The following is a 14,019-nucleotide window of genomic DNA, read 5'->3' as shown; positions in this document are numbered from 1 at the left end:
CTTAGTTTTAATATTGTAAATTTATGTCTTGAAATGACAACTTTGTATTTTTTTCTTGCAAATTCATTTTTCAATACTTTTTTCTGTTAAATATATGAAATTAATCAAAACATTTTCTTAAAAAATATTATTTTCCTTTCATCAAAAGTGGCATTTATGGTCACATATATGACTGTAATTTTAGTTTTAATATAAATTTGAAAATTTATTTAAATCATGAAAAATTAGCATTTTTTTCTTGCAAATTTATGACTGATAATTTTTCTTGTAAATACATCAAATAAATGTAGAGTTTTTTAAACCGAGATTTATTGTTTTTTTTTTGTCATCTAAAATAACCCTAACACTCCATCACAGGGGAATCCTGATCAACAAACAATTAAATATCATTTTTTATTAAACATTTACATCCAGAAACATCAAGCTGGGCCGAACATGACCTTTGGTTGGTGCGTGCGTCGTGCACATAAAGGGAGAATCGACCCAAAACACAAAGTCAGTTTGAACGTTCGCAATGCCCACTTTAGTTTCACCAAACATTTTAATTCATAAAATAAAATGAACAAATACATTCATCATATGTGGGAAAACAAAACTTTATGAATCAATTTTTTCAGGTGGATTCTCCCTTAAAAAAAAAGAGTTTAAAAAAGATACGCAATTATATTTCATAACATATTTCAAACTGTTGCATATACTAAGACTAAGGGATTGCACATACATACTATAACATCTTTTTCGTATATAACATTTAACATTCTAGTATAAAATATAATCCTAGGCCTATCAATAGATATCTTTTAAAATATACATTCGGGGTAAAGCGTAGGCTGGGCTGGATGTGAACGTAAAGCAACGTTAAAGTCGAGTTTGCCGCACCAACGTTCTCCTTTTTCGGTTTCACGAAGAGTCACGTAAAGCTGACGTACAGAAAAAAGCAAAAAGAGAAAAAGCAAAAAGAGAAAAAGCAGAGAGAAATGCCGTGGCCTGTTACCTGCTCACATGGCGTCAGTTTCACAATTTCTTTCAGCTGTAGCGCTAGCGTTTTCCTTTTTCGGTCTCACGAAGAGTCACGAAAAGCTGCCGTAAAGGAAATAAAAACTGGGGAAATGTGGCGGCCGGTTACCTGCCAACATGGCGTCAGTTTCTCGATTTGTTTCAGACCTGTCTTCAAATTTAACAAAATTTGTGCAAAACGTTTGTGCAGCAAAAATGTTTTGTTTGTGCCGCTATCATCTTAAAAATATTAACAAATGTTTTCAGAGGTCATGAAAGGTCAAACAGCTGCCGCAATTTCTTTAAAAGAAAATTGGTGTCAATCAACTCGACTACGTTTGTGCAGCAAAAATTTTGTTTGTGCTGCTTTTGTTTAGAAAATATCAATTACAAAAATATAACAAAATTTGTGTCCAATGTTTGTGGAGTAAACATTTTAATTTGTGCTGCTAGTAATTTAAAGATATTACATTTACAAATCAAACAAATTTATTACCAATCAACTCAGCGATGTTGTGCAGCAAAAATTTTAGTTTGTGCCGCTGTCATTTTAAGGATATTAAAAAAATGTTTCCACGGGTTGTGAAAGGTCAACCAGCCATCCCCTAACTTTTTTAAATAATAGCAAAATTAGAGTCTAATGATAGTGCAGCAGACCTTTTTATTTGTGCTGCTTTTTTAAATGAAAGTTTAAAGGTCAAAAGGTCAACCACATTTCCCAAATCTATCAAAATTTGTGTTAAATGTTTGTGCTGCCTTTGTGTAGCAAAAATGTTTTGTTTGTGCCGCAATCATTCACTACATTTACAAAGTCAAACAAATTTGGTGTCAAACAACTCAGTAAATTTTTTTGTTTGTGCTCCTTTTGCTTTGAAGATATTGATGATGATCTCAGGAAACTTTTTTTTATCATCTAAAATAATAGCGGCACAAATGAAAATTTTTGCTGCACAAATGTTTGACACCAATTTTGTCAAATTTGAAGAAGGTTGAGGGAGGGGGGCAACTTCACTCAGGTTTTTTCAGCAGAGCGCTAACTTAAAGCTGGCGTAAAGGAGATAAAAACAAAAACGTCGTGGCCGGTTACCTGCCAATATGGCATCAGATTCAGATTTCTCAGCCGATTTATTGCGAGAGAACATAAAAGAAAAAAACTCCCAGTATGGGGCTCCGTATTATACCGACTTCAGTTAACAGCGTTAAAAAATGAAGCAAAGGTAACATCCAACAGTGTGCAGGAGAGAGCGGTCACTGTAAAACAGAGTTTTAGTCATTTGATTTCTGCCATTTTAAATTATCTTTACTTTAGCTATTAGCATGTAGGATTCCCTACAAAACGTTTAGTAAGATTTCCAAAAGGCTCCCAACCCTTTTGAAATCAGGCAAAAGGCCTTTAAAGTATAAAACAGAGCAACTTTGCTCCAGTATAATCAACCTGTTTGATAATTTATGAATTCAGCCTCTGGAGAGTCTGCTTCTCCTTCAATTCAATGAAATGTTTCGAAGGCGGGAAACAAAATACCAAAGTCCAGCTCTCTGGGTTTCCTGCTATGATAACATCCACACTGAAGAGTGTTGTCAGCACGACCAGGTGGTATTTCTGGATCGCCTAACTGATCAGAAAAGGACATTTTGAGCCTCTATTAGACGATATATTGCTGCGTCTTGGTGCAAAAGCATTTCTGTTTAATTACTGTTGAGGGAAAATGTGAGTTATTGGTGTTTTAATCAGCATTTAACTTCGTTTTGCTCAAGAGACTAAGAAAAATATTAAATTTCCTCTGCGTGAGTAGAGACATGCTAGCATCGTAGGGTAAGATAAAGTTGACGTTTCTGGTCTTTCTGACACAAATATTAAAAATTCATTCAGAAATAGTTGTTTCTTCCACCTTCAATGCAGTAAGAGTAATTTGTTTTCACGTTTTTATCATTTGGAGATTAATCAAAGATTAAAACGTTAAGCTTGATCCATTTTTCTTTCCTGTTTTCTACTGCAAAACTATGAAAATTGATACATTTCTCTACAATGCACAATTATTGTTACCTTTGTTGTGTTTCTGTGGAGTCCTTTTGGTTTCTAGGGGACATTCAGTTATAAAATTCAGAAAAATAAACAATATGCAGTTGTGTAGAGAAGAAAGACGGTTGGGTTAGAAGGCGAAGAGTTTTATCTGATTTTTGGCTCCTAAACGTTACTGAACTAATTTATTTTCGGCCACAGAGGAGCTAGAAATCTGGATGTCAGCTGCTGTGTTGGTGTGAATAGAAGTACTTTATTCATCCTAGCAGGGAAATTACTTGATCTTAGTATACTAATGGAGCCAGTGCAGATTAGCCTTTTTTAGTTGAGTTTATCAAACAGAAACAAAGCCAAGCGCTTGGATTGTTTTGTATGAGGCCATGGAGACATAAATCACATGTTGTGGTGCTTTTCTAATGTGATGTTTAGCACCTTTGCATCACTGAGGATGCAGCAAAAACTCAATTATAACCAATGTTTAGATGTTGACCTGTGCTGGAGAGTTGACTCGGTGAGTAGAAATGTAATTTACATTCGTTTTAAATGAGGACAACTAATATATCGAGTCCTTTTCTGGTGAGAAAACTGATCTTTAAAAGGAAATTATGAAGAAAAACAGAAGCTTCTGAACTGTTACGATGATGTTTAAACTGAAGTTAGAAGGAGTTAGAACCTGTGCAGTGGAGGATTTCTGGTTTTGTTGGTTGTTGTGTTTCTTTTCTGGGTTCCTCAGCAGTCCAGTGTAGACACCTCTTATTGTACTGAATCCAAATCTGTAGAAACAAAAAGAAAACCATAATTATGACATAAAAACAACAATAACTACAAGTGAAACCAATTTTATCCAGCAATATTATCACGTTTCCATTTGCGTGGTTAACAGTAACCACACAATTTTACCCTCACTGTTGCCAACTTAGCGACTTCGTCGATATATTTAGCAAATTTAAAAACCTCTTTAGCAACTTTTTTCTAAAAAGAAAAAAGCAACAAATGTGGCGACTTTGGCGACATGTGAAAAGGCAGCGGTCGTACCGCAGTTAAAAAGCAAAATACAGGTTAGACGAATTGGGCCTCTGTCTCTTTAAAAAACACTCCTCCAGGAAGTTGTCACAACATGGCTCCTCTATTAGGCCTTTAAGAAAATGTTTTACCAGCGTTGCTGAGAAGTAGCTCCTATAATGAGATCAGCAGATAATTAGCTCCACCAGGTGTTTGCTAATTGCTGCTGGATAGTCTGAAGGAGCAAAGTGTGGGAGGAGCTTTGTACTTGAAGGCGGAGCTAGGTCCACCCAGATGTTTTACAGCTGAATGATTACCATGGAGATTAAAGGATTTCTCAAACAAGCACAACAGAATCAAAGCAATACTCCCGGTATGTTTTAGATGAGGGAATAATGATGTAAGGCTAAAAAAATGTGGATTTTACACATTACTGCTCCTTTAATAAATGTAACATCTGTAGTTGAAGCTGTAGGTCTGAAACCTAAATGCTTTATTCTGCAGAGCTTTTAGATGTGAAATTAACCCGCCTGCTGCTGCTGCTGTTCGGTCCGCGTCACCATCACGTCTCTCTCTCTTTCTTAACAGTGACGTCTCCTCCTCCTGATCCACCTCCACTTGCGCCGCCTGCTGCTGCGCTCCCTGATCCAGACGCCGGAGCACCTCCCGAACCCGAACTGGCTCCGGATGCCGCTGCTGACGCGGATCCCGCTGGAGCTGGAACGACGCCCAGGATGGTGGAGACCTCTCCCTGCATGAAGGCCCAGGGCGGGCTGTTGGGGGAGTTATCCAGCGGGCAGCGCTCTCCGCTGGGGCAGTACACCTCGCCGTCGCCCCGCCGGCTCTGGATGTACACTCTGGTGCAGGGGAAGCAGAACCTGCATTTGAAATGAGAGACAGGAAACATTTATGAGAATACAACAAGTATAGAGCCGTTATAATTTCCATCTCCCTTCTGGAGGGCAAAAAAGCTACTGCTAGCTGAGGATTAGCATTGGTTTTAGCTGTTTACCTTAAATGTATGCCTGATATATAAAAGAAAAAAGGTGTAGTGCTTTGCTACTAATTGCCAACACTACATAAACTAGATAACAAGGTCAGGCAAAAGTTTTTAAATAAGAAAAAAATAGTGAGGGAGAGGGAAGTAGTTCAGCAATGCTAACTTGACTTTGACAACTTTAGCATGTAACTGTGCTGTGGAATTTGGTGTGTTTCAATTCAGTTAAAAAATAAAAAATAGGCAACCTAAACTGCTCTCTGACAGATCATAAGTAGAGCAGATATTTAAATTAGCCAATCTACCACCGCTTTGTTAAATGTTCTTAAGAATTTAAAGTTTAAATGTGGATACTTGCAATAATCAGCCATTATCGTTTTTTGTTTAAAATGATCTTAAAATGACAATATTATCGTTTATCGCAATAATTTCTGGGACAATTTATTATCCAGTAAAACTTGCTATTGTGACAGGCCTACTAATTATTGTTTTAGTTACTAATTCTTTTATCAACTTATCGGATAAAAAGGTTTGGCATATCCTACAGATTTTTTATTTTACCATTTAAGTCTTTTTTTTTTTTTTTTTTTAGAAAATATTACAAATAAATAAAAAAAAATGCAAACAAACAAATAATTAAAGTTCTTTTTTTAAATAAGAAAATAAACATTACATTGATTAAAATGCATCAAGATTTTATTTATCTAGTGAATTTGAACCAGGAGAAGCAAAAACAACTTGAGAAGTTTTGGCTGAAACATCTTTACAGATTTTGTTCGTTTTTATCTCGAATGCAAATGTACATTCATACATATTTGGCTTAATTACTGCTGTGATTGTTTTTTTTCTGGAAATTGCATTTTTTAAAATTTGTATATTGAACTTAATGATTAATCAAGTACTAAATTATTTGATAATTATTTGAATAGGTTAATCATGATTAATGGGAGGAATCTTTTCAGCACCAATTCAAATAATTGATTTATCAATTCTTTAGCTACAGATGATCAAGCTTAGGCTAAAGGAATGCTGTGATTTCTTATTTAAAGAAAAAAATTGTTTTCATTTGCAATTTTAAATGTATTTTTTATATTCTGTAAAATAAACTTGAAATCTCCAATTAACCTAGCACTAAAGAAACATTATTGAATTGGAAATGTTTTTTTATTTTCTTAATTTAAAAACAGAACTGAGTTTCCTTGCATTTTTTATTTTCTAACATTCATGTGTTTCTAACATGTGTCATGCGACAATTTTTGTATCGATTAATCGTTTTTGAAATATCGATTACTAAATTAATCGTTAGCTGCAGCACTAATAAAAAAAGCGCAGTAAATCCAGATAAACAACAGAAAACAAACCTGTGCCCAGGCACTGATGGACACTGGACAAAGTGTGTGTCCTCCAGCCGCTCGTGGCACAGCGTGCAGGACAGCGTGTTTCCGGTCGGATGGGTGTTGCTGACAGATGCCGACCCCAGCTCGGAGGCGCCGTTGTTGGGTAACGCCGCAGCAGTCGTGGCTGCCTCCGCGGAGCTGCCGGATCCCAGAGGCTCGGCTCCGGACCGGGCCGTCGGGGGGCGTTGCTGCCTGGCCGGGGATGAAGCGGGCTTCGGGCTCGTCTGGCTCACGCCTCCAGCCATGGAAAAAGACGAAGAAGACAGGCTTGTGCTCTTGCTACCACTGGTGCCAGCCTGTGTCTGAGTCTGGGACTTGGCCTGGGAGGAAATGAGCTCCCGCTCCAGCTCCGGAGTGATGAAGGAGGAGATTCCGATCCCCAGCTGTCTGCGGCTCATCTCAGCCAGCACCGGCGCCGGGAAGATCATCGGGCTGCTCATCGGCGCTGTCCTGGCGGTCAGACCCGCTGGCATGCCCGCAAGCAGCCCAGGCATTCCCGCAATGCTTTGAGACACCAGATTGGGCGGGATGGCGGCTCCGATCATGGGTCTCCGGCTGCTGCTGGGGCTCTGGCGGTTCACCTCATGGGGCGGCTGTCCGTCGCGGTGGAGCCCGTTGGGCGGCACGCGTATCGCCGTTCCGCCGCCTTCCCCTCTCCCTCCCCGCTCAAAGCGCTCAGCGTGCTGCCTTCCGCCGTCCGGCAGCGGCTCTGCTCTTGCTAAGGAGCCGTGTTTGTTAGGAGAAGGGCCGGGCGACCTCACGTTGCCGTCCTGCATGCCGTGACTCCGCTTCAGCTGGCGGGCGCTTGCTATCAGGAACTCGATCTGGTTAGCCCCCTCGTAGTTAACGCAACCGCGGCAGACCACCTCGCTGAAGTCCCACACCACGGTCCATGGCATCTTCGGCAGGTCGCACAAGTAGCACCACTGGCGCCTGGACGACGAAGAAGGGGAGGACATGGCTGCCTGGCGGGCCACCTGGCACACCTGTTCGGGTTCAAACAGCCAGCTAGCACGCTAACGTGCTAATGCAGGTTAGCTTGGTTAACCTATTTCGGTTCGACAGGTGGACGCCCTCTCTTTTCGACAAACTTTCCGCCTTAATAGACCCAACACAACTTTAGAAAAACACTACTCATTTTTAACATTAAAAATAATGACAAATATTAAAGTCGTCTAAGCTATTTTTCATCTATTTGCTTTGTTTATCCTGTTCGGCCTACTTCTCGCTCCTGTCAACTGTTTTTCCCCCGACAGACGCTGGTACGTTACGTAATAGTTCGAGGGGGATTGTGGGTGTTTGAGTTGTTTTGATCGGCGCTACCGACTCAGACACTACCGTCAAACCGGGAGGTGGAACTACAATACACCGTGACCCGGAAGTACTCCAAGTCTGGGTTCACTTTGTGTCAACACATGTTCATTCCCACCTCAGAGCCATGTGTGTTGAGCTAAAAAACGTTGTGAGTTATAACGTTAGCAGTTATTTTTGAACTATAAAACATGCCAAAAGACATTTCTTCGTCTTCGAGCGAAGATGAAACGGAATAATGTTGCCACGGAAACAACAGAACGGCAGAAAGAACCCGGTAAGCATACGGATGTAATTTAAGCTAAGTTGGTGCAAAAAGAAATGGGTTTTAAAATGTTATCTCAGACCAAAAACTTAATATTACCGTGTGTGCTACACTTTCAATATGAATTAGAGATAACTATTTTGAATATGCGTGTTGTTAATCAACAAAGTTGCTTAATTAAATACGAATACTGATAATTTATGTATAAAATAATAGTTTGAGACACGCTCCATGCCAGTAGATGGCGGTAATGCATTCCATACATTTCTTACCAAGTGGAACTAGCACTTTTTCATTAATGACTTAATGTTTTAAGTCATTAAAAAATTAATGACTTAAAACAAGCTCTTATATGTTGCCGAAAAGTTACTTTTAAGTTTGTCTTAATTCAGCTGTTTGAACTGGAAACAAGACCAAAAATATTTGGTGAAATTTAGTGTTTTTGCAGTGAAACGTGTCTTTTTTGTAACCAAATACATTTTATGTAGACTTTGTATCTAAAAATGAAAAAAAAAAGTCTATAAAATGTTTTATTATGACATTTTAGCTTTCCTTTAAGACTAATTACTTGTTAAAATGAATACTTACTTCAAAACCTTTGATCCTTTATCTTAAAAATTACTTTGGTACACTGCTAAAAAGTTTTTTTGGTCTAGTTTTTGTGCAAATATTTTAGTAAACTTGAAATAAAACAAAACTAACTTAAAAGTAACTCGTTTTAAGTCAGTAATTCCTTGATATTGATAAAAAGTGCTAGGTCCATTGGTAGAATATTTCATTTATAATTTTCCCATGTTATAAGTGAAACAAATAGACTTGTCACAATATTTTTTTGTGAATGATAAAGTGTCCCAGAAGTTATTGCAATAAACAATAATATTGTTGTTTTTAAACCATTTTCAAGCAATATAATGGTCTTGCATTACCAAGTATCAATAACTTTAAATTCTAATGATCATTTAACACTGGAACTGGAATACATTTTAAGTATCCAAAATAAATAAAACAACAAATAAAATGAATCATGAAGTCTCTGTAAACAAAATTGCTCTTCAAAAAAAGGGCTAGTTGAGACCAAAGCACCAAACTGAAGAATTTTATCATTCAGTTCTTGGTAGGAAAAGAGAAAAACAATAAATCGTGGAAATGATTGATCTCGTTCTAATTTTTCATGGGATTAATTGATTTATTGTTTATTGCGACAGGTCTAGAAATAATCTGCCAAAGTGATTTTTCATCAACATTAAGGCATTATTGACTTAAACTAAGCTCCTACACCTTGCTGAGAAGTTATTTATAAGTTAGTTTTATTTTACTTGAAGTGCACTAAAATATTTGTACTAGAAACTATAGTAAAAATACTCGGTAAGATTTTATGTTTTTACAGTGAAGTTTTTGTGCATTTTGACACCATAATTGAATAAAATTCCCTCACTTTTCAGATTTTTATTTGTGTTTGTCCATCACAAAACATCCCAATAAAAGCAAAACAAAAACACGTGGAAGCGTTTTCCCACATGGTCCTAAGCTAACAGATCCTCCGCTTTCTAATTCTTATTTAATGAAGAATTGCTTGTTTGTTTCTGCAGCGAGGAAGACCGCGCGGTTGGACTGTCCTGAGGACTTTGTGTCTTTCTGCCACGTCCCCTGCAGCAGCACGCTGGCAGACAATCTGAGGAACAACGAGAACGAGTTGTGGCTCATTAAAGCTCCTGCCAGCTTCGACCCCCACTGGTAGGTACAGCCTGTGCTCCTTGCGTCCGTTATCATGCATTCCCATCTTTACAAGAACTTAAATGGAAATTAAGCATTGTCCTCGCGGTTTTCTCTCGCTGTTGTTCCGTTTCAGCGGGAACGTCAGGTTGAAAATCCTCTCAGAACTCAGTCAGGGATGATTGTCAGTTTTTCTGCCGTAGTTTACTGGCCAATTTTAGATTTTATAGAACAATAGCAGCTGGTGAGGAGATCTTAGTTCAATCCAGTCCACAAAGACTTTATGTCCAACGAGTTTGTTTTGTTTTTTCAATCGCTATTTTTATGAAGATATTTTTAAAATAAACCTCAATTTCCTTCCTGTTTGTCATCTTCTCAATTGTAAAATGTTGGTTTCATTTCAAATGAATAAGTTGCACCCATAATTTCCATCTACATTTATTGGTTTCCCATGATAAAGACATGGATGACCAGTATGTGACTGGTTTGAGTCAACTTGTCATTTGAATGGAGAAAAATGACATGTGGCATTCCACAAGGTTCAGTCCTGGGACCCCTGTTATCTACATGCTCCTGTTAGCTCAGGCAGAGCTAGCCCAATGCGTTTAGCATATTGTCATTGTTGAGGCCCTTTATACCAACATGTCAACACCAGGCGCTTCATCGATCCTAAGCGACTCTACTGGCATATATGTAGCATACCGGCTACCTTTAGCGTCATTTGTAACTAGCTTACATCAAGCTGTTGTTATCATGTCTATTGATTTTAACCTTACAGAAGTAGCAAACAATAAAATAATAATTAGGATTTTGAAATGCAGAGTGGTATTTAAATGGTCACATATTATTTCAATTATTTGAAAGAAACGGCAGCAGAAAAGCATTGAATTTACAGTAAACAAGTTAAGAAGTTTAATATAAACGTGACAGGAGGAAGAGTTTAACCTATTATATGTGTACCATCTATAAAATAATATGGAACTAATTTTCCCATATGTAATGGCATTTAATTTGTATTTTTCAATGTTATTTAAAAATCATCATTATAGCTTCGTGTTTTAGGGGCCCTAAGCAGCCATTTAACTTGCATTGCCTTGGGCCGGCTCTGAGCTCCGGTTATGTCAAGAAATTACAATAGTTACTATAAATACACAGATGATACACAGCTCTACATTATGATGTCACCAGGTGACCATTGAACCGTCCAATCAGTGAACAGAAGCTAAGAACAGATAAAACAGTGTTGATGTGCCAAAACTTTCTCCGGCTGAACAGAAACGAAACTGAAGTTATTATTTTTGGACCTACAGAGGAACGATCTAGAGAAAACGCACAGCTTCAGTTATTACAGCTGGAAACTAGAGATCAGGATGAACTCTGACCTGAACCTTCAGGACACATAGAGACGGTTACAAAGTCGGCCTTCTATCACCTGGAGAACATTTCCAGGATTAGAGGAACTCATCCATGTGTTTCTGTAGTTGCATTGATTACTGCGTGAAAGATCAGTCAGAATGCTAATTATTTCACTTATAACATGGGAAAAATGTCTTGTTATAAGTGAAATATTCTACCAGTGGAACTTACTAGAACTTTTTCATCAATGTTAATTAATTAGACTTAAAACAAGCTCCTATTTTGCTAAGAAGTTACTTGTAAGTTAGTTTTGTCTTATTTAAAGTGTACTAAGATATTTTCAGAAGAAACTAGACCAAAGATTTTGTGTTTTGCAGCGAACAGGAAATATTTCAAAGAAAATTAAAAATTCAGAAATACTTTATTAATCCCAAAGGGAAATTAAATGTTGTAACTCTTCAAAGAGTTATTGTATATTTTAATTGGTGTTGGCAGGAAAGATTTCTTGTAGCGGTCTGTATTACATTCAATAAATTTGATAAGATTTTGTTTTTGCAGTGTAATGTTAGAGAACAACCTACCCACACAAATGTCCATGTTCTTAGAAATCTTTCCTGTTGAAATCTTTCCAAGTGTTTCTACTCTAGTTTCTTGTGTAAATATTTGTTACACTTGAAATAAGACAAAACAAACTTACAAGTAACTTTTCAGCGCAATATAAGAGCTTGTTTTAAGTCAATCTTTTCTTAATGTTGATAAAGTTCTAGCTACGCCGTTACCTAGCAACCCCAGCCAAGCACCGCACGTTACTTAGCAACCCAGTTTTAGTTCCACTGGCAGATAATTTCCCTTGTAACATGGGAAAAATGTCTTGTTATAAGTGAAATATTCTACCAGTGGAACTTACTAGAACTTTTTCATCAATATTAAGGAATTATTGACTTAAAACAAGCTGCTATATTTTGCTGAAAATGTAGTTATCTTAATTTAAGTATACTAGGGTATTTGACATTAGACAAAATGTATATTCCAACTCTCCACTTGTTTTTCCTGCAGCTTCAGCGGCGTCCAGGTTCCCTTGTCGGGTATCCAGACCCTGAAGGTTCCGGTTGGACCGGTCCAGCAGAGCTACAGCGTCCTGGCGTCGTCCCGCCCCAACGACCTTCACCTGCTCACCAGCGACAGCCGGACGTCAGACGGCTTTGTCTTCGCTCCGGCCTTTTCCGGCCTGCTGAACATCTGTGAGAGCTACGGGGACGCTGGCGGCGAGCAGGCTCCACACGTCGTGCCGGCCGCCCCGGCGCCCGCCGTCCCGGCCGGCCTCAAGCAGCGGTTCCACCCGTTCGGCAGCAAGACTCCAAAGCTCACCTACGTGGCGGAGAACGAGGCGGACGGAGCCGCGTTCGGGCCGTCGTCGACGACGCTGCGGCCGCTGGTGATGAAGCAGTTCGTAGAAGATGGAGGCCGGGTGGGTGATGATGACGAGGAGGAGGAAGGCAGGAAGAGGAAAAAGAAGAAGAAGAAAGAGAAGCGGATAAAGTCGGAAGAAGCGGAACTGTTGCTGCAGATGAAACAGGAACCATCCGACGAAAATCTGGACGAAGCGACGGCGGCGAGGCTTCCTTTCGGAGAGGAGAAGACAATGAAGAAGAAGAAGAAGAAGAAGAAGGACAGGGAGCGGGAGGAGGTTGAGGAAGGACTGGAGCCCAGCGTGAAAGTTAAAGTGGAACCAGGTTCTGTGAAATGTGAGCCGCTGGACGTTCTATACGGCGACGCAGCAGAGAGTTCAAGGAAGAGGAAGAAGAAGAAGAAAAGCAGAACTGAGGAGGACGTTCACTCCTGATTCCCTCCATCTTTGAAAGTCTTCAGACGTAAACGCTTAAAGCTGCAGCATGTAACGTTTATAAAAAAGGATTCTTTCACGTTTATGAGACAGATAATCTCTGAAAAGATTAATCTCCTCTCCTCCACCTCATCCCTGAGCTGCTATTGACACCAGAAGAAATGACCAAAACCAACCAATCAGAGCCTGGAGGCGGGGCTTAGCGCTGTTAATCAATTTCATTTATCATTTATTCTGCTAAAAGTGCTAGAGGCGGACAAACAACTCACTGTTACAAGAAAACTGTTTATCCACCATCATTGGATATGGCTACGCTAATTAGCCTTAGCATTCGCGGTGGAAGGTGATTGACAGCGCTAAGACCCGCCTCCTGGCTCTGATTGGTTGTTTGTAGTCGGCACTGGGAGAAGGCAGAAGAGCTCGGATTTTTTACAATGTATCTGTGTTAAATACTTTGTAAACATTTCTTGTGAAGGTTACGTACTGTCTCTTTAAGACCAGTTTCCGTCACAGCAGCTGGACGAGGCGGCAGGATGGGAAACGGGGAAGCATCTCCTCGTTTTGGTCCAGTTCCTGTCGACTCCCGGTGGATTTCATGGCCTTAGATTCGCTCTTTGTCGGTGTGTTTGTTTACACAACCACAGATTTACTGTTGGTTTTTCAGCCGAAGCTTTCAGGAATGATTTGGGTCAAAAAACAATAAAAAGAAATTAAAGCAACTTTTAATGAGGGGAAAAAAGTGTTTGGTGTTTTTTTTTTTTGTACTGCAATTTTGAATTCAGACCAAAGGTTTTCTTAAAAATGTTATTTCATCCTGGAGGAATGAAAACCAAATTTGTGAACCTGAAATCCAACAATAACATGGATGAAAGAAGATTAAATGACTTTTCCATCCAAGTGATGCACGATGCTGAGATAGCATTTGAAATGTGGGTTTATTCCCAACAAAATAACATTTAAAAGGATAAATAAATGTCCTCTATTGTCCCAGATTGAGGAAATTCCTGTGCACCAGCAGCAGAATGTAGATTCAAACTATGGTTTTAAAAAAAATACAAAAACAGGAAAATAATTGACGCTGTACAGAAAGTGTGAATTTAGAACATAAGAAAAATAATA

At 38.9% G+C, this 14,019-nt stretch overlaps 2 protein-coding genes across 2 annotated transcripts; one reads left to right on the top strand and one right to left on the bottom strand.

Moving 5' to 3' along the window:
* Positions 1-3,607: 3,607 nt before the first annotated feature.
* Positions 3,608-7,676, bottom strand: irf2bp1 (interferon regulatory factor 2 binding protein 1). The gene is made up of 3 exons (XM_032544871.1): positions 6,377-7,676; positions 4,549-4,896; positions 3,608-3,789 (listed from the first exon to the last, which is right to left on the bottom strand). Exons 1-2 carry the CDS (start codon positions 7,369-7,371, stop codon positions 4,581-4,583), a joined length of 1,311 nt encoding a protein of 436 aa, XP_032400762.1. The 5' UTR covers positions 7,372-7,676; the 3' UTR covers positions 3,608-3,789; positions 4,549-4,580.
* Positions 7,677-7,690: 14 nt separating this feature from the next.
* Positions 7,691-13,632, top strand: polr1g (RNA polymerase I subunit G). Its single transcript, XM_032544910.1, has 3 exons — positions 7,691-8,000; positions 9,578-9,722; positions 12,114-13,632. Exons 1-3 carry the CDS (start codon positions 7,949-7,951, stop codon positions 12,898-12,900), a joined length of 984 nt encoding a protein of 327 aa, XP_032400801.1. The 5' UTR covers positions 7,691-7,948; the 3' UTR covers positions 12,901-13,632.
* The last annotated feature ends 387 nt before the right edge of the window (positions 13,633-14,019 follow it).

Source organism: Xiphophorus hellerii, chromosome 18, assembly GCF_003331165.1.
Source record: "Xiphophorus hellerii strain 12219 chromosome 18, Xiphophorus_hellerii-4.1, whole genome shotgun sequence".
Classification (NCBI taxonomy): domain Eukaryota; kingdom Metazoa; phylum Chordata; class Actinopteri; order Cyprinodontiformes; family Poeciliidae; genus Xiphophorus; species Xiphophorus hellerii.
Note: the sequence above shows the minus strand (reverse complement) of the source record. Positions and strands in the feature narration are given on the sequence as shown.